Source organism: Etheostoma cragini, chromosome 9, assembly GCF_013103735.1.
Source record: "Etheostoma cragini isolate CJK2018 chromosome 9, CSU_Ecrag_1.0, whole genome shotgun sequence".
In the NCBI taxonomy this organism is placed as follows: Eukaryota; Metazoa; Chordata; class Actinopteri; order Perciformes; family Percidae; genus Etheostoma; species Etheostoma cragini.
The window spans coordinates 24,876,856-24,902,184 of NC_048415.1; the positions used below are offsets into that span (position 1 = coordinate 24,876,856).

Sequence of the window (25,329 nt, forward strand, 5' to 3'; positions counted from 1 at the left end):
TAATATCCGAAAGCTAAGTGAGCTCATGAGAAATTTGTGAATGAGCAGAGCAGCCAGACTCTTATCGGGCTTTGCAGATTTAGGCCCCTTGTAGCACTGTGAGACACAATAAGAGTGAGGCAGCACATCCTGCTTGACTCAATACATAATGGATAACGGTGCAATCAATTGTTGTGAACATACAGTGCAGTTGCGTAGGAATCCTTCAGTTCATGCCCTGATAGCAGCTGCAGATAGCTGCATCAGGGCAACAATGTTTAGCTGGATCGGGGCCATTTTATTCATGTTATTCACCACGCTAATTGTTGCAAACATACTGACGTGGATAATAAGTACCATGGGAAATTTGAGGCTCTGTGTAATTAAATAAACTTCCATTTAAATAATCTCCTGACAGTTTTTGTTTTTTTACTGTGTTGCAACAATGTGTATTTTACCATTATTATCTCTGACAAGATATTATCATCCGACATGACGAAACAATTTCATCACATCAACATGAACAACAATCCCCCCTAACAAAAGAAACACACTTTTTTAAAACTTCATAACCAATCTTGTTAACCCTTATATTTTCAAAAAGGCTTTGACGTGTTATTAATTAAATTCCCAATGATTTTCTTTAGTTGATATTTCACCCCCAATAGTTTTGGGATGTGTGTTTCACAATAACAAAATAAAAGAAAGTAAACTTCATGAATCCCTCAAGGGATATTCTTTTTTTTCTCACTTTAATAACTCTTCACACACACACACACACACACGCACACACACACACACAGGCTTAAATACAGTGGTCAAGTACAGTACCTGCATGTACAAACAGGACCTACACATACTGTACATGTTATGTATGGAGAGATGTCACAGTGAGGAGCCTCCCTCACAGGAGGTCACCTCGAGGAGTTGGAGGTTGGGTGCCTTGCTAAAGGGCACCTGCCCCGCAATCATTCCACACCCCATACTTGGTCCATCCGGTGACCCTCCGGTTCCCAAGCCACGTCCCCATGGACTGTGCAACTGAAAAACTACAACTATAAACACCAAAGGGATGTCTTGATGAATTGACACAAAAAAGCAAAAGCAGACGTGCAAATGTTTTTTTGTGTTTGCTGAAATTACAGTCATCAATGTGAGGACCCAGGTGGTCACAACATTCCGTCTTTAAAGCAACGTATTTCAAATTATTAGCATTACTAAGAGTAGTTGGTTGGGCTCTCTGTCAGCTTGAATAATGACTTCAAGTAAAAAAGACAAAGTCTTGTTTTGAAACATATGTGTGTGTGTGTGTGTGTGTGTGTGTGTGTGTGTGTGTGTGTGTGTGTGAGTGTGTGTGTGTGTGTGAGTGTGTGTGTGTGTGTGTGTGTGTGTGTGTGTGTGTGTGTGTATCTGCACTTACATTAAATCTGTCATCTGAGTCTTTAGAGAGAGGAATGGGTGGTTTGGTCCTTTCCCCCTCTAAGACTAGCCAGTTCTGAAGGGATGATGTCTCCTCTAACGCCCGCTGACGTTGACAGGGTCCACAACCAACTTGATGCATACATACACATAATACGCATAACAATAAATACACCTTGAGGGGAATTGGGAGGGAGAAAAGGCACAAAAATAACAGATGCATATCTGATTACACGTGGCACAAGACCACAAATTAAATTATTAGTGAAAATTTGACCTTGATCTATTTTTTTTGGACAACTACAGACCGATCTGAATGACTGATTATTAAAAAAGGTAGTACACTAACAGTTACTGCATGTCTGTCATATAATGAGTTGATTGTCATGAACGGTTTCTGTCCTAGTAAAAGTGTGTTTTAATAATTTTCTGTAAATGTTGGTTGTGCATTTATGTTATCAGGGTTTTAAGATTGTAGGGTTGATTTAGTGTTCATGTCAAACTACATTTTCTTTTGTGAAATGACGGAGACCCGGGTGAGGACTTATGGGGTCTGGGCAGTGAGGATGTGCTCAGGGGCAAACATGCAGATTGTGAACTAGTAACTCTCTTTCTTGAGTGCGACTTTCAAGACGTAAATTGGAAAATGGTAACTGCGTTAAATATATAATAATGTATTGATGCCCTGATTTTCCGGAACAAATCTATAGAATACATTATTCCCGAAATGATACTGTCATAAAAAACAACATACATACAAAGCATTTATTTTGTTAGTATTGACAAGTAGCCTAGTGTTCAACATTTGTTACATTTCGAAGCACGTTTAAAGCCACAGTGCGTAGTTTCTGTCGCCCCCATGAGGAATTTCTAAGGAATGACAACAAAACTGTCGGCACATGATACAAGCCTTCCGTGATTGCGCACCAATATTATACAGTCTAAGGTAAAAAATCAGATGGGTTTCCACGCAAATTTCCAAAAGTCATCTAATTCTGGATGACAGTGTACCACTGAGGAGATATACCGCATGGGCCATGATTTTTGCACACTTCCTTGATTTTAATTACAATCCTGTGTAATATTGACATTTAAATTCCCTTAAATTACCCCACTGAATGAATGAACAGATGCACTGTCTTTTTAAATGCTTCCATAAGGATGAGGAAGAGAAAACCAGTTCCAGAAATTCTTTCTAATCAATTAAATGATAATTACCCACATGGACCACACTGCCAAACTCACAAACAGCAGGAAAAATGTTAATAAAAGTCTCCCAGAATCCAGAGCATGTGTGAAAAGCTGCATCAAAACACTTGTTTGTGTTTGAGGAAGAACTTCCCTTCAACCTAATAACACATCCTGCAGCCGACTGGCAGGTTAGATTGGTGGGCTGATATGAGCATTGCTTGCAGTCTGTGCCCAGAGGCTCTAACAGAACCTCATATCATGTACTGGTCCTGCCAGACCACGATTCCCCTTCCAGACACAACCCACAGTGAAACCAGATGAAATGCACAGTCAGTCCCAGGCCTCGGGGAACTGCAATAAATCATCCAATTTATTCTGCTCTGCACACCATGTTATATATCATTGCTTATTTGTGATTCAGTTAATAATTTAACAACCGTGTTTTATTTGCATGAAATCATCCCAGCTTCTATGGTTGCTTTTATTCCAGAAACTTCCAAATCATATTTTGTCAAGCTTATCTATGCATCTCATCCCTGCCTGCGTCTCAACTCTAAAATGCCACAGGTGTTGATATTTCACTAAATTCTTGTTGTTTATCACAGAAGTCAATCTTGACCGCCAGCAAATGAGTGACAGGCTTGTGCAAGCAGCCTTTAAAAAGCTCTGAGGATATGACAAGGATATAAGATAAGACTGCGGGTCTGTCTGTGAAACAAGCATATCTATCAAATCCATGTGTGTGTGTGTGTGTGAGGGTGGTGATGTGTTAAAAATGCAACTGAGCACCTGTGTTGATTGGTAGCAGTCATCTTAGGTTGTGTTTTTTGTGAATTTGTCATATGTTAACTGACAGTTTAATGACAGAACCCGGTGAAACATTTCACATTTCATTATGTCTGGGTGACACGTCGATTTAAGTCTGACAGTTTAACAAGCCAATCTATTAACTCCATACTGATGTGTGTGTGTGTGTGTGTGAAATCCATGAACATGTCATGGATTTCAGCTAATCTCTTCGGATATGATTGCAATGATTGCACAGAGAAGTGGAAAGAGCAAGGTAGATTTCATGGACGTATGATCCCACAAGGCGAACACTACCCTGCCTAATTTCCTTCCACATACCAAATGTCACGTACTCAGGTTATTGGAAAAAAGAAGGCGTGCCATTAAGTGACAAGAGATCCTGCTCGCTGCTCTGACTCCTCTTCTTTTTACCTCAGACGTGTGGAGTTTTGGGAGCTGATGTTAGAGCGCTACTACCACTTACTGGTGGAAGTTATGTATATATATCTATATAGATATATAGATATATAGATATATAGATATATATAAGTCAAATGATCCTTCTGCATCATCTCTGTGTGAGAATATTTTTTAATTACTTGGTGTATACTGCAGTGGTTTCTATAACATTGTTTTCTTCACATACCCCCACAGCCATATCAGATGATAATGCTGTTGACCCTGTACGTTAATGCTCAGCCCCCACCCCAGACCAGGCCTCCAGTTACAACTGTCTTTTAACCCGGTTCAACGTAATGTCTATGATTTGAAACTTTTTGAATGCCAAATTATTCCAACCACCGTACCTGCCTTCAAGCCTCACTTCTCAGAGTGTGTTTCTAAGTACAGATATCTTGGCATTTTGATTGTCAAATCTCTCTTTCTCTTGTGCACATTATATTCAGTAACTGGCAAAAAGATTGAAAAGGAAACTAGATTTTTATTTCAGAATCTATTTCCTGCCTTTCTTTTGAATCCCAAATGAGACATTACTGACACTTTTATGTCTGTTACGGCCTCAGTGGTGGAAGAACTATTGAGATCTATTACTTAAGTAAAAGTACCAATACCACACTAGGAAAATACTCTATTATAAGTGAAAGCCTTGCATTGAAAATGTTGTGTTGTGAAAGTATGTACATAGTATCATAAGAACAAAGTACTTAAAGTACTAAAAGTAGAAGTACTCATTGCAGAATAAACATTTTACAAACGGGAAATGATCCAAACTGTTCTGTCAATCAACTAAGATTAATCGGATAATCATTTAAAAATCATTTCAGCTGTATTTGCAAGCCTGTATGTTGTTGGGTAGCTTAATGTATTATGAACCATTGTATTTTATCACGTTTGTGCCTGTTTGCCTGCCTGCCTCGCTGCCTGTCTTCCTGTTTGCCTGCCTGCCTGCCTGCATGCCTGCCTGGCTATCTGTCTACCTGCCTGCCTACTTGCCTGCCTGGCTATCTTCTCTACCTGCCTGCCTGCTTGCCTGCCTGCATGCCTGCCTGGCTATCTGCCTGCCCGCCTGCCTGTCTGCCTGCTTGCCTGCCTGCCTGCATGCCTGCCTGCCTGCCTGCCCGCCCGCCTGCCTGCCTGCCTGCCTGTGTATGACATCGTGGCTGTGTGAATGCCAAGATATTTCCTGGCGGTGCACAGCTCTGCCCTCAGCGTGTCTGTCCATTCCTGAGGAAATTAAAGTTCCTGCCGTAGAAGATGCGTCATTCCTTTGCTTTAGATGTCCATTTTCAAAAACATCAGCAAAAGTCTGTGAGATGAGGCATTTTTCTCATAAATAATGGATTCATATTTACTTGACAGCTTCACATTTGTCAGATATCCACTGATAAACCTGTCTAGTCTAATGAATTGAGGAAACACAGGAAAAAAACTGATATGTAAATGCACCTTTTAGTACAACAGAGGGCACTGTTGCCCAGTTATCCCTGAATATGAACTGTTCTGTCATATTAATCTAGTGTATTAAAGCCTCTGGACCATTCTGGAAATACAGGTTGTTTCTAAACCACAGTTAGCAAGCATCTGCAAGCTTCAGTAAAATGATGCATTAGACACATTAGGTTCAAAAATCCATCTTGAACGCACCTACAGCTGTCCCCGGGCGGGAATGGGGAGGATTTTCTAAATTAAGCCCCCAGTGTTACGTGTGGAAGTGTGGAAACAACTCATTTAGAGGCTCGTTTCCTCTAGGATGCTATAAATAGCGGGGTTTGTCGGCCTTGATTGCAGACAAAATACGTTGGCTTTCTCATCACTATCCAGCCCCTTTAAGTTTTAACACACAACAGTAAACCAGAGGTGTGTCGATGTAGCAACATAATCCTAACACAAGCATTACAGTCATAAAAACCAATATGTAAACATGTACTGACATTCACAAACAAGTCTGTGGTTACACGTGGTAGTGTGAGTATCATGCATGATTAAACATCCGGGATCATACTGGATGTGTGGATGATTTGTTTTTCTTTCTCCTCAGCTCTTAACCCTGCTTTTTGAATGTGCCCTGTTGGCCTTGGCTGTCCTATTGTGGGCATTGTGGGCCAAACCCGGCTAAGAAAATACACAAGATTGGGAGGGCATTGTTCCTATGTACACACACACACACACACACAATTACCAAGGCTGAGAAAGTAGTGTTTTCTTTGCGTTAGACTCAGAGAAAGGAAATGAGAGGTGTATGATGCAAAAAAAAATGATAAGCATACTCATGTGTTATCATGTTAGAGGTGAACAGACATATACAGACACTTTCAAATACAAGAGGAAACAAGACCATTATTCTGTAGACATGATACTGTCATATACTTTTCTTTTTCTTTTTTTGTTTAGCTCTTATAGTACAACAGAAACGTAAGTTTGTTGTGGCTTGGGACCTTATGAGTGCATTGAAAAATCAATAAAGACTTAAAAATAAGGATAAGAAAAATAAGAAAGACAGAGGAAACGAGGAAACGTCTTAAACTGAGTAAGTATTTTTTATTTTATAAAACTAGTTACATTTATTGCCGGTTTAGGTATACACTTTCAATAAAATACTGTAAGTTATGTATATAAAAGGAACTGTACACATGAGACTCTACAGAAACATTCACCTGAGAGAACTGTCTCCTTACCAGGCAGTTACTGTGCCCACACAATAAAAAATAAGTAGAGAATGCTAAAAAGAAAGGAAGAAATGACAACATTTGCAGATTCAGATTTTTTAAAACTTCCAGATGTCATTTCCTGCAATAGAGGAAGTGGGTGTATTGCGCCTCAGGAAGTAGGCGTGCTGTTGGATATCGGCTCCCCGGACTTTTGACTGGCAGCAGAAACAGAAAGTATTCCTCTGGCTGTCCAAAGAGAGCTACGCTAACAGACTTATCACACAACCTTTATTTAGTTTTAGCTGACTTGCGAAGTTATTGCTCGTAAAAATACCTCAACACGTCATGATGTGTAATACCTGTGGAAGGTAAAGAGACTGTACAGTGAGAAGAATCAGGGTTGCGTTGCTGGGCTCAGACAGGCGGCGTGCTGTAGCGGATCTCCATGTTGAATTTGTCAGGCGTCTTGGGCAGCGGAGGTTTCTTCAGCATCTTGTGCTTCATGATCATCTCCTCGTTAGCATAGATTGGGGTGTCTGCGTCGTCAGAGTGGTACCCCGACTGGTATCCGCTCGTCTGATTGGATGACTCCGAAGCCAGGGACTCTTTACTCTTACAGCGCAGCAGCTGGCTGGGGAGAGAAAACAGGAAGGGGACATTTACAGGGTTTCTACAGGTTTCACCAAGTTAAATTTAAGACGTTTTAATACCTTTTAAAGACCATTTAGACCTATATCAGGACAACAACAAATAAATGTCAGATGTCAGAGTCTGGAAACATTGTCTGAAACAATTCCCTGATTTACCTCATCGGCATTATGGGACTTGGGTCTAGATTGACTGCAAACTACATTGCATGCTGGTCTCATTTGTAGTCATATTACAGCAAATGATATTTGGACTAGCGACAGAAATAACTAAAACACCACAGAATTGAAAAAAAAAAAGTGCTCTGGCAACATTTCAATGGGCATTTTATTGTTACATTGACTTGGGAAAATAAAGAAAACTAAAATAAAGAACAGTTTAAAATTATTTAAAGTGCTCATTATATGCTTCTTTACTTTTTCCCTTTCTTTCATCGTGTTAAACTTCTGTAAATAACGGATGTGCTGATGTGCAGCCCTCACCTGAAGGTGGGCGTAGTTGGCAGCTGTTGATTCAAACCCTTTACCTCCTCTGGTGAGAAGCCCATACCGCTGTCTGTGTGGCCCTCCTGTAAAAGTGGCAACAATTGAAATACACACTAGTGGTTAGTGTGATATAGAAACAATGGGACTCCGTTATATTCTTAAATTGCCCCTTTAGTTTGTAAAGTAGGGCTGCAGTGATTATTCTCACTATTGAGTCTTTTACTGTACACTAAGATGCCAGTGTATCGAACGCATCTGTACCAATCAGTAAAACCGCTTCTTCATTTTCATTTTTATTGTGTCAGAGAGGGCTGATTCAACTCCATGGTAGTCTCGCTATGCCAGACCTTCCTCCACAGCGCTGCGGAGGAAGGTCTGGTGAATCCACACAGCATTCCGGGATGCAAGCAATATAACCTCTGGAGGGAAGTTGTTTTGGTGGAACATGTGTACGTTCAGAAGTAGTTTTAGTCGTGCAACAGAAAACTCAGATTGGACAGATAGTCTAGCTAGCTGACTGGATTTACCCTGGAGATTTCTGAGGACCAGGTAACCATAGTCCTCAGAAATCCACCGGGGTTTAGAATTCCAACACAAAGAAAGAGGAAGGTAGCAAATCTGCCTGAAAAGAGTGAAATCCGGCAGAATTTCCTGCAGCAATGGAACAATCCCAGAATTCGGCGCATCATGGATATAGACTAACTCCATGGTAATTCCTAAAGCTGTGTGGCGGTGTGCATTTCTAATATTTAAAGGGATATTTGGGTAAAGAAAATATTAAGTTCTCATAGTAGTAAGTAATCTGACTACAGATGTGTTTGTTTGTTGAAGTGGTTGTGCAGAGTCCCAGACACCCACCATGACACTGCTGCGCGCCACCGGGATGTCCTCAAACATCTTGATGCTGAGGGGCCGACTGCACCGCTCACTCTGCTGGGACAGCCTGCACAGAGGAGAGACGTTACGCAACAAGATTCACAGCTGAGCATTTTGACTTGTAGAAGTGACAGTGGCGAATGAGAGCGAGATCCTCACGCTGACCCGAGGGACGGCGGTTTGTCATAGTGCAGCTGAGCCTCCAGGACTTCTCCGCTTTGCGGCCTGCTGTAGGAGCTCCTGGGGTCAGGGGTCACTGGCGATCCTTCTGCCTCGCTGCCTGCTGTCAGAGGGATGTAGTCCTTCCCATCCTGGAGACCAAAAGTACTCTGATGGTATCACCTCAAATAGTTGTATAATTCCTTTTATACTGTTTATTGATTCCAAGTGGGGAAATTACAGTTTATATTCTGTTTTTGGTAGAAATCCCCCCCCCACACACACACACACACACACACACGCGCGCACGAAGAGATGTCAGAGTGAGTGAGTTGCCGGTGCTGGAGCAGCGCCCTGACCGGATGGGGGTGCCTACGGTGTCTTGATCAAGATCCAATCCACCACCAATCCACACTCTGTACTATTGCCCGTACTGGGACTTGAACCAGCGACCCTCCGGCGACCAAATTCAATTCTTTTTTAGGCACCGACCGAATTGCCTCCGAAGTATTGAGTATGGACAGAATGCCTCGTTATTCAATGCAAAATTTTATTACATAGCAGTAAATCTCCTCGCAGTGAGAGAGCCAATCGGCACGCAGCATGCTTCTCTAAAGATCTACTGTTTGTGATTGGCTGTCTAAAGCTGCATGTCACAGAGACACGCAGGAAAAACTCCACATTACGCAGACGGCCCGCGTAGTAGGAGCCGATCCAATAAATACAAAGATTTGTGCCGTAACGTGTAATTTATTTTAGTTTTATGATTTGTGATAAAAACAAAGTATTGTTTAGGAACCGGGATCGTAAGTATCGATACAATTACAGGTATTGGATATGTTTTAACAATAACCAGACACCGCCATGGTCGGGGGCAGTATGTTCTGAGGTTTGTTGTCTTTCCGTACCCCTCTATGAAGGTAAATACCGCTACAAAAAATGAGAGCTTGTAGAATACGATGTGAGAACTTGCTGAACAAAAAATCTGAAGTTATATGTTTCAACTTTGCATATTGCATTTGAATATTTTTCACAAGTGCAAAATTTAACATGGAAGTTCAGATTCTTTGTTCGGCAAGTTCTCATATGTATTACATTTCATTGGATGAAATGTAAAGTTATAAAATGTTATACCCAAAAGGTCAAAGGTTAACTGTACAGTATGATAATATTCTGTCCATTATTTATAAGTCAGGAACAGAAGGGGAGACATTTGGTCAGATAATGAATTAGCAATGCTAATGTTGAAACTGTGCTGATTATACAGATCTTCTGTCCTGCTGGGTTAAAGAGTGTGGGAAGCATCTACATTGCACCAAAAAATACACTTAATACCTTTAGATTAAAACGCTTCAAAGTCTTCACTACATCCTGTATATTATATGGGTCTGGATGGACATGGATGTAAACCCGCAACTTTAGTGTTTTTCTTCTTCAACTTAAGCTAATGCATTCTTACATTTCCTAGAATTACTTGGCATTGCTCAACGAATGGGTGTGAACTTGTATACAGGGACCGCTGACAGCCAAACAATAGCCTAGTAAAACACTGGGACTGAGAGATTTGACCAAATCACAATTGTATCATGAACTATTGAGGCTGGGATGTCAGTGCAGAAACTGCTACATCTGCATCCTGTACGATTGGTTTCACAATAACTGTTGTATGTTAAAAGAACTTTTGTTTTTTTTCTATGTGACTGACAATATTTAAGAGAGGTTCAAGTGTGACACGGACACAGTAGACACATGTTTTGAGCCAAACAGACCTGTTGAGCGCTGGCTTGCAGCAAGTTGCCCAGATGTCCGACCAGCTCTGCGAATGTGGGCCTGTCTGTGGGACGATCCAGCCAGCAGTCCAACATGGTCTGGTATCTATGAGCACAAATAAATGGGATTACGGTAAGACATCCATCAGAGCGACTTACATACAGTGTGTAACTGCATCATGTTACCCACTCACATGTCAGTGGTGGCGTATTCTGGGGGTCTCATCCTGGTGCCTTCCTTCAGCCTCCTGCAGAATAACTCGTCAATGCAAACACCCGGATAAGGAGAAGCCCCTAGAGGAGATACAACAGGTGACATTTCACGAATACAGTGATCATTAGGTGGTGTTATGTGTATTTGTGATTACTAGGCTTCAGTGGTGGAAGAAGTATTCAGATCCTAACTTTGCTGAAGTAAAAGTACTAATACCACACTGTCAATATTCTCTGTAAAAGTTAAGTAAAAGTCTTCCATTTAAAATGTTACTTAAGTAAATGTATGTAAGTAATATCAGGAAATGTACTAAAATGTGTTAAAGTACTCAATGCTAAAAATATTCTCACATTTTAGAAACTGGAAATTATCAAAAAGTGTTTAATCAGATTAGGATTTTAGCTGGATTTATACATACATGTTGTTGAGTAGTTTAATTTATAATAAAACAAAGCATTTATAAACTACATGTGTTTTGTGTGCAAAAAGATTGTAAAGTAACTAGCAACAAAAGCTGTCAGATAAATGTAGTGGAGTAAAAAAGTATGACATTTCTCTCTGAAAGGAGCCAAAAGTGGCATTAAAAGAAAAGAGTCAACTAAAGTATAAGTACCTGAAGTTTGTACTTAAGTACAGTACTTGTGCTTAGTTACATCCCACGGCTGCTAGGCTTACCCAGAGAAAAGATCTCCCAGAGAAGAACCCCAAAGGACCAAACATCACTTTGCGTGGTGTACACCCGATCGAAGATGGTCTCAGGAGCCATCCACTTTAGAGGGAGTCGGGCCTAGGGCAAGAAGTAGATGTCAGTTTCATTGTTTCACAGATCTTAATTGTGTGATTGGTTACCTATGCATGAGTTTCGGTGGGGGACTCACATCTCCCTTGCGGACATAGTCAGGGTCTTTGTAGACATCTCGAGCAAGGCCAAAGTCGCAGATCTTCACCACATTGTTCTCTGAAAGCAGGATGTTTCTGGCTGCTAGATCTCTGTGGATGCACTACGGAGCAGACAGAAACAGAGGAATTCACATTCACACGCAAAGAGGGATTATTATCTACTTTAAACATCTACATGTATGCATACACAGAGATTTCTAAACAATTGTAGTTGCACCTTGCGGGAGGAGAGAAACTCCATGCCTTTGGCCACCTGGAAACTGTAGCATATCAGGTCCTCCATGGTCAGATGGTCATCGTCTGAGCTCTCTGTATTCGCACAATGCATTTCAAATCATAAGTGTACACGCTGAATAATATTACATGTGTCCACAATAAGCAATGCACTGGTGAAAAAGTTAGAGCTGTGTCATTCAGAATGGTTTTCCCCACCTTCCTGCATGTCCACGTTACTGCCTGAAGACCTGTCTCCAGCTGTGGAGCAGACAGCTGTTCCTGTGCAGATGTCCAGCTGAGCGAACTTCCCCAGACCCAGATCCCCTTCGGTCACGTCCTCCTCTGCAGATGCCCACTTCTGGCTGTTCAACCGCTTCCTCTGTTGACCACGTGGGTCATACAAAAGAGTCAGAATCATGATGATTATTTTATTCGGGTTGCACATTTTAGTTTGTATGTATTGCAATGTCGTCCATGTTGGATGCAATCTGTGGGTCAGTACATGGTGTGTGGTCAGTTATGTGGCTGTGTGCAGCAGTCTGGTCTGAGTGCAACCACATCAATGGGTTGGCTGCAGTTTACTCTGCTGCATGATGATTACGCATCATTTACCTTGTAAGGGCTGTACTCTCCGCGCTTGCTTTTCAGGTAGCTGGAGAGGTTTCCGTGTTTACAATACTCCACAATCACCATCAGTGGCCCTGCGGAGAGCGAGAGCAAAAGGGTTAAAGGATCAAAGTAAGACAACTCATGACCTTATATTACAGGACCACAGATGAAATCTAGAGGCTGATTTAACCCTTGTGTTGTCTTCCCGTCAAAATTGAAAAAATCAACACTTTTGTTGAGGCTTTGTATCAATGTTTTGAACTTCTTGAACTTAATATTTTCATCACTTTTGATGCTTTTTTTCAATGTTTGTCACTTTTTTTTCAAATGCTATAAAATTGAATAAGACACCCCAAAATGAATGAAAGTAGAGATTTGTACTTGCCAAAGATCGTGTGAAATCAATCACGTTATTTGGGTACAATTAGATAGTTAAGAATACAGGAAAACGGGTAAATTTTACCTGAGGACAACATGAGGGTTAAAAAATGAGGTATTTTAGAGAGAAAGGAAAATAAATACGAGCCACCCAAAGTAGACACAGATAACTATAATTAGGTCAGGGGAATGCTTGTGAAGTCCCATCACCAGCCCTCATAAAGAAGAAAATCCGCCGGGACACATTGCATGGTCAGGAAACAAAAGGAGACAAAGTAAACAGGCCTGTCTTTATGTGCTTTGTGTGACTCACCTCCAGGCTTCGTACAGGCTCCCAGCAGGTTGACAACATTGAGATGATGTCCTATATGAATGAGAATTTTTAGCTCTGACATCAATGCGCGGTACTCACTCGATGTGGCTCCCTCTGTAAAACAGATGGATGCATTAAACTGTGTGTTTGGAGGTTTTTATGGTGCATAGGCCTACTGTTTGTCTGTGTGCATGTGTGTTTTTGTGGAAAGAAAGGGACTGGGAGGACACAATACTAACCTTTAAGCATCTTGACTGCAACAGTGGTACACGTGGTTGCTTTCTCAATGCCAAAGGCGGCTGCTTCTACCACCTGACCAAATGCTCCTCGTCCCAGTGGGTCACCTTAAATGCAGGACATTTTGTCATGAAGACACTCTTGCAAATAACACCCCAGTATTGTTTTCTCAGATGTAATAACTCTCATTTATTTAAATTTATTTTAAAGTTGAATTTTTGTAAACTCTTAACTATATAAAAGGGTCTCCTTCATAGACATGCTAGCTGTGTCTAAGATGGCAAGCATGGAGAACATTATACCTGATAAACATTAGCATGTTTTTTTGTCTTTTGTTTCATGTCTACAGCCACACTAGCAGCTCTGTAAGGCTGCTCTAAGGCACAGTAAAGCTTTTTGCTAAGAGCTAACACCAGTATGCTAAGATTATGATTACAAAACTAACACACTGATGTTTAGCAGGTTTACCATGTTCACAGTTTTAGTTTTGCGTGTTATTAAGGGTTGTTGAGATATTTTAGTGTGGACCAAAGTTGTGGACTGACAGACCAGCACATTGCCATGCTTCCAGCTAGCCACAAGCATGTGACCTAAGACCTAAAAATCTAAATCTGAGCTGGGACTTGTAAGGGGCTCGGCATCTTGCTCAATGACACTTCCGTAAAGCAGATATTTGTTGACACAAGATGATGCACTGTCTCCTTACTCACTATGCCCTCTTGCTGCCTACAGTATTCTCACCCAGCTTCAGCCTATCCCGAGGGAACTCCCATTTGTTCGCATCATAAGTGAGCCTTTCACACTGCTCGTCCATGGGAATGTCCTCTGAGTCCAGGATCATGGACAGGTAGCCCTCTTTCAGATCCCCACCACTTGGCTGAAACAGTGTGAGAGAGAGAGAGAGAGATTATGTGTGATTTAATAAGCCTGAGTTTATTAGTGTCTCTTCCCTGTCGCAACAATAAAACTACAAGAAAACAGCAGTTTTTCAGTGACTCTGGTGCCCTTCCAGCAAAAGGGGCCCAATCAGTGCTGTGGGTCTACGTGACTATGGGAGCAGAGAGTGTCCCTGTTTTTCCTACACACAAAGAAGAGCAGCCACTGAGAGCCAGAACCGTCACTTCTAATCCATCATAAACCCCCGCTGTGTGTGTGTGTGTGTGTGTGTGTGTGTGTGTGTGTGAAAGCTGTAACTTTATTATATTTTTTTGGTAAGATCTGCTCCCCTGTGTTTAACGGGAGGGAAAATCCAAGGAAAAGAAAGTGTTGCAAAGGGAGGAGGAGGAAGTTCTTACTCTCTTTCTTCCACGGATGACAAAGACGATGAGTAACCAGAAAAACATCGCGATGACCACTGATCCTATAGGAACAATCAGTTCCACATTGGTCTTTTCTTCTGCACCTAGAATAGACACAACAATATGAAATGCAGGAGTGTTCACAAACGGCGTGTCAAAGAACAGATCATACAACAATTTGACAAATTTGGAGACAATTCTGTAGGGGGAAACGTGGGACAGTCACAGGGGAATGTCGGTTATGATTTAAGGGGACGTGCCTTGGCAGCGTTGCATAACGTTCAGACGGGTTTGTCATTGTCTTTGGCGTGTACACATGTGTATATGTCTGTTTCTGTTTGGGTTGGAGGAAGGAGACTGTTGGAATCTGGACTGTAAGCAAACTGATATTTTATCTAGTCAAATGGTCAGGAGACAGCACGGACAAACTACAGACAAAGACCACTTGGAAAAGGTCTGTCGGAGCCATAGTGTGTTACCAGAGGCTGAAATGACAATTCAGCTTAGAGACTGTACGGAAATTAGAGTGGGTCAAAAAAGTTTTTTTTACTGCTATTCTTTGTTTTTGCTGATGGGAGAGTAGTGTAAATGTTTTATCTTCTCAATTTTTCTTATACCAGATCGATTCTACCCTCATGAAATATATTGTTAAAAATAAAATTTTAATACAAAGATAACTTTCATTTTGAAAACACATGAAATAAACATGCCCAGCCATGCAACTCAGGCACAATGTAATTGATTTGATGAGCAATCAGACATCTGATCTCCTAAATGTCAGGCATAAGATTCAACCCCCCCAACGGCTCTTTTGCATGCTCTCCCTCCCTGTTGCTCTGCAAAACTCCCTCACACGCTTAGAATATCTCGTTAGCGGGTCCGTCCTCTACCCTCCCTTGTTCAAAGGGCTGGCGCCTGAGCAGGGAGCTACTGTAACTGGGTCGACATTTTCTGGCGCGGACCAGGTCACGTAGGCCCTGATTCTGGTCAGAGCATTTCTTTGTTTGTTGCTGTGTCTCTGTGTTCAGGACAGAAAAGAGTGGACAGGAGAGCAGAGGCTGGAGCTGGGGCAGGGCTGGCCTCTCCCTTTGTCCTGCAGTCCCCTTATTGTTTTCTATTTAGAAACTCCCGGGAGGATGTGTGCTAACTGGGCCAACTTCCTGTCATGTGGAAGTGAAGTTATTCTTACATCTTTAATATCAAACGTGTATTCATGATGTCGATTGGTGAAGCCTTGAGGTCAGATATAAATGAAGGATATTTATGAGTTGTGTGGGTATTGTCAAGAGGTTATGGCTAAAGTCTCTTGCATAAGCTATGAACAATTTATTTTTTACTATCAGCTAGGGATAGATTACTGTACGGGCCTACCGGGAACAGCCCCAAGGGTCCAGAGACTCCGTTTAAAGTAAGTGTGTTTACATTCATTGTTGCAAAGTAATTGTTCACTGAATCTAAAAAATGGCTACAAAAGACACAAAATGCCTACGAAGAGATGCAATCGTCCTACAAACGATTACAAAGGACATAAAACATTTAAAAGAGAATCAATATGAGTGCAAAAGACACAAGTCGACCAAAAATTCTAATTGATACAAAACAATTACAAACCGATCACAAAGAGGCACAAGGAGACAGAGCAGTTGAAAAGAAACACATGAAACATGTACACAAAGCACAAAACAAGTACAAAGAGAGGGAAAAAAAACCACAAAGAAACACAAAAAACTACATTGATATGACTAGTAAGAGACGAACGACATAGAGCAACGGCAAAAAGACACAAAACAACTACAGACACAGAGAGACAGAACGACTCCAAAGAAACTCAAAAAGACTCCAAAGAAATAGTCTGGCTATTACCAGACCAAGCCAAGCTCAATGGATGTGAGATTGGGTGTTGGTCTGGGGAGTCTGCTCTGTATTTCTATGGCACAAGAAACCAACAGGCATAGTTCAATTGGATAGTCCTTCAACCAATCAGACCAACACTCTGGGTGACGTAGAAGCGACAGCGGCATCAACGGGTTGCTGCTCTTCGGTGGTAGAAGAAGCCGCTTGGTCGCTTGTCTATTGTCATCGTGTTAAACCAATAATGTGCCAGGTAGATCAGCCAGTTCGGGATTGGTTGCCGCAAAATTGTGAACTGAAGCAGGAGAATATTGACATGCTGATATCTAGACAAAATCAAATTGCCGGCAGAGTGGGCTGCGTTTGCCCAATCTAACAAAGAAACTCAAAATGACTACAAAAAGACACAAAAAAACTACATTGAGACAGAACGACTACAAAGAGAAACAAAAGAATGATTCTTTTCAGTCTGAGGGGGGGGGGCACATGTCGGTAGGAGCCTTAATGTCTTTGCCCATGGGCCCATTGTCTTATAGTCCATCTATGCTAACAGCAAACGCAAAAACTAATGTATTTGGTATGATTCAGGGAGGGACTGACCTTCAGTAGTTAAATAGGCCTGTGAGGTGTCACAGCCACGGCTGTTACAAGCACTACATGTGTAGAGACCGCTGTCCTCCTTCTTCACGCGCTGAATTGTCAGGATGTGGTTGTGCTGACTCAGAATCACACCTGAAAGCAGTCCATCCAGTTATTTGATGAAGCAACTGATGAAGTGAGTCCGTGTTGATTGAAAAGACGTGCACCGTCTCACCTGAGCCCTCCACCACCGTGTGGTTGTTCTTGGTCCACACCACCGTCGGCTTCGGCGTCCCGGCAGCATCACAGAGGAGACTGATGGTGGCACTCACGTTAACTTTCTGGTCAGTTAAATTATTAAGGATCCTTGCCGCCTCAAGACCTATGGAATCAACGTAAATTCACATTTCAAACACACTATAGAACAGTTTTTGGGGTTGTTGTTTTTTGAAGATATTCTCTCTTAAAACTGAAAGAATCAGTTAAAGTTGCAAAGCACAATGAAATGATCATGTATCAAGAATTTTGCATCAATTGCATTTGATTGATGGAAAATTCTTGATTTTGATGATCCACACTACATGTTTGCAGAATAATCCTCATATTTTCTTTTTGATTGAACAAATCTTTTTTTTTTTTTTCAATGCACAAACCTGTTTTTACTTGTAATCAAATTTCAATACACATACATTGTGAAAGAAGACAAAGTGCATGTTGTATCAACCTTTACACCTCAAACAGATGACACACACAACATCTAAACCTTTCATGATAACAGACAACTGTACATTTTATTACATTTTCCTTACTTTTGAGAGAAAGACGGCGCAGCAGGCAAGTTCTCTCCTGAGTCTTGATGTTTTCCACCTGACAGGCATACAGACCCTCATCCTGACGGGACGCGTTGGCAAGCGACAGCTCCAGGGCGACGTTGGTGCCCTGCAGGCTGGACTGCTCGACACGCGACAATGCGAGGGAGCGGCAGGGCTGTACCGGCGCAAAATGCTCCGACTCTGAGATGTTAGTCACACGGAACCAGGCGAGGTTGCCGTAGATCAGCCTGTCGGCCTTACACCTCAGAACCACACGGTCCTCCTCTAAGGGCTCAGTGGATGGAGACACGCTCACCTCAAGGCCACCTATACCACGCACAGATGAGGACTGAGATGTAGTCATGGTTACAGAGAGAGACAGTGGTGGAAGAAGTATTCAGATCCTTTCCTTAAGTAAAAGTTACTATTACCACACTGTTAAAAAAACAATATACTCTGTTGCAAGTAAAAGTCCTGCATTGAAAATGTTACTTAAGTAATATACTTACATGTATATTGAAATATACTTGTATTAAAAGTAAAAGTAGGCTACTCAATGCAGAAAAAAATCCTCATTTTATACAAACTTGAAATGATCCAAACAGTTATGTCAATCAACTAAGTGTCCAATTAGCTTATGATTTCAGCTGGCCATTGTATTGTTGGGTAGTTCTCATAAAACATCAATTTGTATGTGTTTTGTCTGCAAAAAATTTAACTTGGACAGTAATGAGTAACCAAAGCTGTCAGATTAAAGTAGGGGAGTAAAAAGAAAGAAATGCAAAAAGAAAAGACACTCAAATGTGTACTTAAGTACAGTACTTGAGTTAATGCACTAAAGAGAGCCCACATGAGCGAGAAAGGAAGAAAAAGTGCTCACGTGTGACGTGGAAAAAGATGACGCGTGAATCCTCTCCTACTTTGTTGGCAGCCATGCATCTGTAGAGGGCATGGGCCTCCGCTTTCCGAATCTTCAAAGAGCTGGCGATTTTCTGGGGGAAATGCATTTTACTTTGGTATTAATTGCACATGAAATATAGTCAAATGCAACATCCACCTTTTAACTGATGGGATTCTTATTGGGATGGACAGCAGGGCAAAAGGGAGTGTAACCAAGAAAAATGATTTACCTTTTGGGCATGCTCAGCGTCAACCATAATTCGTTCTACAGGCTGGTGACCGGTGCTATTGCTGATTTCTCTCCAACTTGTACACTCGGCCAGCTGTACCTCAGACTTTACCAGCCCTGATCTGTTGGCAGAAACAAACAGAAACCAGGTGATACTTAGGAACCCACATTCTGCTCATTTTCAGATTCATAATTGTATTTTAAAGGTTGTACCAGAATAGGTTTACATGGTTTCATTTCCAAAAAAAAACACCTTATTTTTGCTTAACCGCACGCACATTGCTGCAGAGCCTGATTTACTCTGTGTGTTTAGGTCTCTGTTTTTGCTACAGAGTCAGACATCTCACTTGTTTTTGCTACAGAGTGAGACATCCCACTTCTTCGCAACAGAGACAATAATACCGCCCCAAATCCCAGAATAGTGTTTTTTTTCATAATTTGGGCACTTTAATATATCTTTTTGCTATGATGGCGTTTTCAGTGCAGTGTTACATTTTTGCAGACCTTTCTCTTTCACTCGCATACACCTTTTACTAATAAGGAACTGTAACTTTCACTTTTACGGTCGTGTATTTGTTTTCCATTTGCATCATTTTGTTTCCATTTGCAAAAATGTCCAGCTTCATGTCTTGTTATGCAACTTATTTTTAGTTGAGGCAGAGACAAACTGCCAATCCAAATTCAGAAACACAGAAAAACTGTGTATCTTATTGATTGCAAAACAGGGATGTACCCCATTTTACAATCAGTAACATACACAGTTTGATCAATAGAGAAAGAAAGCATGCAAAAAGACACCCAGCTTCAGCAAGAAGAAGCTTCTTTTTTTTGCAGAGAGAGCACGACGGGAACAACAGGAAACATGGTGCAGGACTGAGGAAGTGCTCGGATGTGTAGGCAGGAGATAAAGGAACCTGCTGATGGTCTTCTCTGGCCAAATCACCACTCACACACACCTCCTCCTTTCTATCAACACGGACATTGCTCTATTGCACGGACAGAGCTGTCATCTTGAAGGGCTGATCCAAAGAGGTTAAAAACAAAAATAGACTCTGAAATGGACATTGTGACGAGCATGTATCACATCCGCTGATCTGCATCAGGTCAGAGTGCGCTCTCATTGTCTCCTCTCTTGTTTTTGTCAACATCACGAAAGCAGCTACTCCTAAATCAACAACCTGTTGACAACCAGTGACTGGGAGGCATGTGAACACTGCGTGCAAACCCAAAAGGAAGTCCCAAATAATTTTCTCTCTCTCTCTTTCTCTCCATTTGATTTTGTCTCTCTCACACACTGAAGAAAGGTGTCTTACAGAAGGGCCTTTGGACAGTCCTCTTTAGACATCCTCTGCAATCCAATGTGCATCTGTCATTGTGTTAATTATGGATGGAATTATTGTGAAAATATTTTTTTTGTTGGGCACCCCCTAGAACTTTGGGAACCACTACTTTAGTTGACCTAGCAACATAAAGTAGATTGTACTGTAATTTACTTTGAATATCCTGATAACTGTAAGAAAGACATTTCTAACCACACTTTACTGTAGCTTTTACACTATTTGTCATGGAAATGTACAACTTGTTTTCTTTTTCTTTTTCTTTTTCTTTCTCTCCATCTCTCCATCTCTCCCCCTCTCCCCCTCTCTCTCTCTCTCTCTCTCTCTCTCTCATGGCACAAAAGCCATCTGTGTTGCCAAAGCATAAGAACAAACAAACATTAATGCATACATACATATAAACAACAACAAGGAGTGAATACATCTGATATAATAATACAAGTAAACAGGATACTTATGATATAATTGTAGATACTAAAAGAATTATGTGCATGTCTCTCAAAGGGTACGTTGAAAGAATAAAAATAAAAGAATAGGAAAATAAAAATGATAACATATAAAATTCTCTATTTATTTTGCCTTGTGTTGTAGCAGGAGAAGACATTTTTAGCTGCTAGCCATGCCGTGCTTTTATCTTCCCCTAATAAAAAAGATCTCTCTCACAAACACTCTGAAGAAAGGTAACTTACAGGAAGGCCATTGGACAGTCCTCTTTGGACATCCATTGCCACTGGATGTGTGCAGGTGTGGGAAATCCACGGGCCGTACACCTTAGGGTGGGACTGCTGCCGTACGGGTACACATCAGTGTCCACCGCCACCTCCTTCTCGATGATATGAGGAGGAACTGTAGAAGAAGACAACAACGTGTTATCACCACAGACTCTCGAACAAACAAAAAAGGCTGCTGAAGAAGAAACAAAAATAACTGAAATAAAGGTAAAGTAGAGAGAAAACATGCCATTGACGAGCAGCTGGAAAGAGCGTCTCTGTTCCTCTTTGGTAATCTTATTGGTCAGGACCATTGTGTAATTCCCTGCATCCATTTCTGTGACTCCCCGGATGATCAGGGCATCGATTTTCTGTTTTATTCTGTAATCATCCTTCAGCGGCAGACCATTTTTTAACCTGGGCAGACAACCAAAAGGACTGTTACAAAGTCATCTGTAACATAAAGTTTCTGGATCAACATGCAAAGGTCTCAACGGAAAGTTATCCGACTATAACTTCTTAACATGCTACCAAAGATGTGTAGTAGGCTGGTTAAAAGATGTTATGCTTCAACTCGTTTTTCTACTGGGAACATACCATTTATAGTCGGGCTCCGGGTAGGCCGAGTACTTGACAGAGATAGATATTTGATCTCCCACATTTACCTCCGAAACCTTCATCCATGGCTCTTTCATATCAATGAAAGGCTTTTCTGGAAACGCAACCACAATAAGAAAATATTTCAATATAGAAATAAGATTACAATAAAGAAAAACATAGTGTGTGAAAGGAGTACTGTAATTTGACTATTTAACTTCAATGATTGTTTCTAGGGAAGAATACGGCCCATGTGAGCTTTCTATTGGTTGACGCCATATTTTAGCTGAGTTAACTACGGTCTTTTTGATGTCTTTGGGTCAAATTAGACCCCTTTCCAAAAAGTTTCGACTGGATATCAGAAATGTGGGTTCCTTTCAAACATATTGTCCAAAAAAGTAACGTGGATGGTTCCAACAACGCCCCTCACAAGTTAAATAAATTATCAAGAATTTGGGTGTTTTTTGTCAATTTTATAAAATTTTAAGAAAAAAGAATTGATGAAAATGTTTTGAAATGAACATTTCAAAAGGCTCAGAAAACATCAACAAACATTGAAAAAAATGACAAAATCATTGGGGCAAAGACACAAAAGGGTTGAAAAAGATGACCATAACATTGATAAAAAGTTTTTCATTTTAGATTTTGACTCAAAAAAACAAAAACTTCCAGCTTGGTGGGAAGACATCACGAGGGTTAAGAAAGAAAAGGTGGAGATATTTTATGTAAGGACGCCCTCGTAAACTTTTATGATTCACAATGAGCCCAAAAACTGACAAACTGTAGTAAAAAGTTATTAGACAATGAGTCAAAAATGTCTCTATGCCTGTTGTGGACCTAATAATCTTATGCGGAAAGAAAACCTTCAGGAAAAGTAATAGAACTAAAAAAAAACTTTCATGTTGAATGAGAAGTTTTGACACTAAGGCGTGAAGATTGGAGCATAACAAACCTAGTTTCACTTTCATATCTTTATATCACATTCTTAACAATATCACATATTTTTTAAATATGAATAAATGGCAGGAAAAGATTAAAAACACACACATCAAAACATGTCCTAGGGTCTCTTAGCTCTCAATGTAAGTAGCATGAAAGAACTTGTGGATAAGATCAATAATTTGTCAGACAGTTGTCGTCAACATACTTTACTCTTCATTATTTAGAAACAGCTGCCTACAACGACAATATTTTTTCAGTTCACCTACCATACACTTTGAGAAATGCTGAGGCACTTTTCTCCATCTGCCCACTGGATGCAGTGCAGGTGTATTCTCCGGTGTGGTCCACTGTCACGTTCTCCACTATGAGTGTGTTGGACAGCTCCAGGGAGTTCCACAGCTTCTTCTTGTGGGGCGTTGAGTGGCTCGTCCTCGAACCGTTCACCGAGGTCTGACAGAAGAGAGACAATTATGTGGACCCTTCAGAATAACTGTTTCAATTGAGACCAGAAGAGAGAAATGACCAAACAATGGCTTCAGTCTACCAAGCTTAAGAGCTGCAGTGATAGTCAACTTATCGCTAAGTCCACTGACAGAAAAAACATCTATTATCTATATCAACTATTTTGATAATCAAAAGAGTCATTTTTCAGGCACAAATGGCGGAAAATGCTGTTTTCAGCCTCTAAAATATGGGTTTGTCCTGCTCTTTTTTAATTTTATATCATATTAAGCTGAATTTCTTTGAGGTTTAGGGAAATGCCTAATACTGGCCTGCCAATATATTGGTCGGGCTCTAGAACACACACACAAACACACACACACACACACACACACACACACACACACACACCTTTGCTCAATTCAAGATTTCATACATTTTACACCCCATTTGTTTTTTCCTCTTGTTTGTGAACACGCAAGCTAGAATGAATTTGAGAAACTGGGATGGACATTATGAAATTAATTGTTTTTAAGCATATTTTTCTTATGTGACCTGGCACAACATTAGAAAACCCATCTGGTCAACTTTGCACTTTGACCTTGTGTAGAGATAAAGTGAAGGATTCCTGAAAGCAGGAAGTAAAGGAGCATGTGCCAAGGTGTCTCTGTCTGACTGTCATTAGCATTGCTGTATACATAACTTGTACATATTCAAACATTTGTTCTTGTATTTTATTCCTATTATTATTTCATGTATATTGTATGTATGTATAATGTATCCTAGCATTTCATTTATATTTATATTCTGTGTTGTGTGACTGATTTTGCTGCTGCAACACTATCATTTCCCATTTTATTGGGATCAAATATGTGAAGAAATATCTATCTATCTATCTATCTATCTATCTATCTATCTTAAAAGTGGCTAATAGAAGGTTGTCACTTTAAGTGTACAAGGGCATTGTCCCTCACAAACGATGAACAGAGAAGCCTCGGAAACTCACCAGGGCCCGACCAGAGTGCGTCCAGTTGAATTCGATGCCCACGTTGAGCTCGGTTTTGGCGGTGCAGCTGAGCCCCAGCCGCTCCCCCACAGACAGCCTTACATGCGTGGGGGTCAGGGTAAGTTCATAGATCTTGAATCCTGCGGAAAAGGGAAGTGAGACACAGCAGTCAGTCGACGGCCCATTGTTCTCCAGGGACTACCAACTCTCTCTTTGAGCCTACTCTGCCTCACTTGCTCAGTACTCCACCAAGTCCCTCTTTTCACTTACTTACTATCAGACCACACTCTCACACGCACACACTGTTGGTAAACACACGCATACAGTCAATTACTACCATTTTGACTTCTACACGTAATACTTTGCTGTGTGTGAATCTTTCTCCATCTTACCGACAACAGCAACAATGTACAGAGGGGACTTGAACGTCTCATTTCCAATCTGGGTCTGGCAGGACACAACGCCGGCGTAGCTGATCAGATGACTGGGAACAGTGAAACCCGTCCTGGCGTCCCACAGAGAGTCCTTCCCATCGGGGTGAAGCTCCTTATTTGGATACTTCTGACAGACACAGACATTTACTGATTTCGAAAAAAAGAAACCAAGCACCCTTTTCTCGCTCTGTAAACAAGATCTTGTTACTTTCTTTATCAATTTTAAACCCCACATTAGGTGAAAAAGCTCTGTATACTGATATGAAATGATCAGGGGTTGTTGATAATAAAGGAACTGATGTCACTTCTAAGAATGTGCCTTTAAACCTGCAACCCTTTAATATGAGATATGACTTTTTTCACCTTTAATACTACAGAAGTTGTTGCAGCTTGTGCAACATTTTAGATTTCCCAAAGAAAGAACATGAGGAGAACGGAAACAACTCTTCCTTACAGTGTGGAGCGTGACGTTGAGATTCTCCACCGAGCCTCGGCATGGTATGACCACCCGCTCTCCCTCACGGATGAACACCACCTCGTATTCTTTCTCAGACGGCACAAATGGCACCTTGTCATCTAAAATCAAATGTGCAAACAACAGATAATGTATTAAAGGGCTAATGTTGTGTTCATTTTCAGGTTCATACTTGTATTTAGAGGTTATATCAGAATAGGTTTAACTGGTTTAAGTTTCAAAAAACACCATATTTTTTAACATTGCTGCAGCTCCTCTTTTCACCCTGTGTGTTGAGCTCTCTGTTTTAGCTACAGAGTGAGACATCACACTTCTATTCCATCTCTGTTGGGAGTCGCACATGCTCAGTAGCTAGGTAAGGACTACTAGTCAGAAGCAGAGTATGAGGGAGTACCCCGACAGTACCTAGGTAAGGACTACTAGTCAGAA

The 25,329-nt window shown here is 41.0% G+C and overlaps 1 protein-coding gene across 2 annotated transcripts in view; it reads right to left on the reverse strand.

The window, feature by feature from the left end:
* Nucleotides 1–6,352: 6,352 nt before the first annotated feature.
* The window catches only part of kdr (kinase insert domain receptor (a type III receptor tyrosine kinase)), a 21,148-nt gene continuing 2,171 nt past the window's right edge, over nucleotides 6,353–25,329 (reverse strand). The window contains exons 4-30 of one of the 2 annotated variants that reach the window (XM_034880889.1): nucleotides 24,880–25,001; nucleotides 24,384–24,549; nucleotides 23,992–24,131; nucleotides 22,811–22,994; nucleotides 21,603–21,717; nucleotides 21,256–21,422; nucleotides 20,985–21,141; nucleotides 18,960–19,080; nucleotides 18,710–18,821; nucleotides 17,827–18,156; nucleotides 17,253–17,399; nucleotides 17,039–17,170; nucleotides 14,585–14,691; nucleotides 14,031–14,166; nucleotides 13,292–13,396; nucleotides 13,053–13,166; nucleotides 12,365–12,453; nucleotides 11,969–12,131; nucleotides 11,754–11,845; nucleotides 11,515–11,637; nucleotides 11,312–11,423; nucleotides 10,617–10,716; nucleotides 10,423–10,528; nucleotides 8,660–8,805; nucleotides 8,477–8,561; nucleotides 7,616–7,701; nucleotides 6,353–7,116 (exon numbers count right to left, since the gene is read on the reverse strand). In XM_034880889.1, the coding sequence (XP_034736780.1) occupies nucleotides 6,900–7,116; nucleotides 7,616–7,701; nucleotides 8,477–8,561; nucleotides 8,660–8,805; nucleotides 10,423–10,528; nucleotides 10,617–10,716; nucleotides 11,312–11,423; nucleotides 11,515–11,637; nucleotides 11,754–11,845; nucleotides 11,969–12,131; nucleotides 12,365–12,453; nucleotides 13,053–13,166; nucleotides 13,292–13,396; nucleotides 14,031–14,166; nucleotides 14,585–14,691; nucleotides 17,039–17,170; nucleotides 17,253–17,399; nucleotides 17,827–18,156; nucleotides 18,710–18,821; nucleotides 18,960–19,080; nucleotides 20,985–21,141; nucleotides 21,256–21,422; nucleotides 21,603–21,717; nucleotides 22,811–22,994; nucleotides 23,992–24,131; nucleotides 24,384–24,549; nucleotides 24,880–25,001 (3,674 nt within the window). In that variant the 3' untranslated portion in view covers nucleotides 6,353–6,899. Of the gene's footprint in view, nucleotides 7,117–7,615; nucleotides 7,702–8,476; nucleotides 8,562–8,659; nucleotides 8,806–10,422; nucleotides 10,529–10,616; nucleotides 10,717–11,311; nucleotides 11,424–11,514; nucleotides 11,638–11,753; nucleotides 11,846–11,968; nucleotides 12,132–12,364; nucleotides 12,454–13,052; nucleotides 13,167–13,291; nucleotides 13,397–14,030; nucleotides 14,167–14,584; nucleotides 14,692–17,038; nucleotides 17,171–17,252; nucleotides 17,400–17,826; nucleotides 18,157–18,709; nucleotides 18,822–18,959; nucleotides 19,081–20,984; nucleotides 21,142–21,255; nucleotides 21,423–21,602; nucleotides 21,718–22,810; nucleotides 22,995–23,991; nucleotides 24,132–24,383; nucleotides 24,553–24,879; nucleotides 25,002–25,329 lie in introns of both variants that reach the window. The other variant, XM_034880888.1, reaches the window with a different exon arrangement.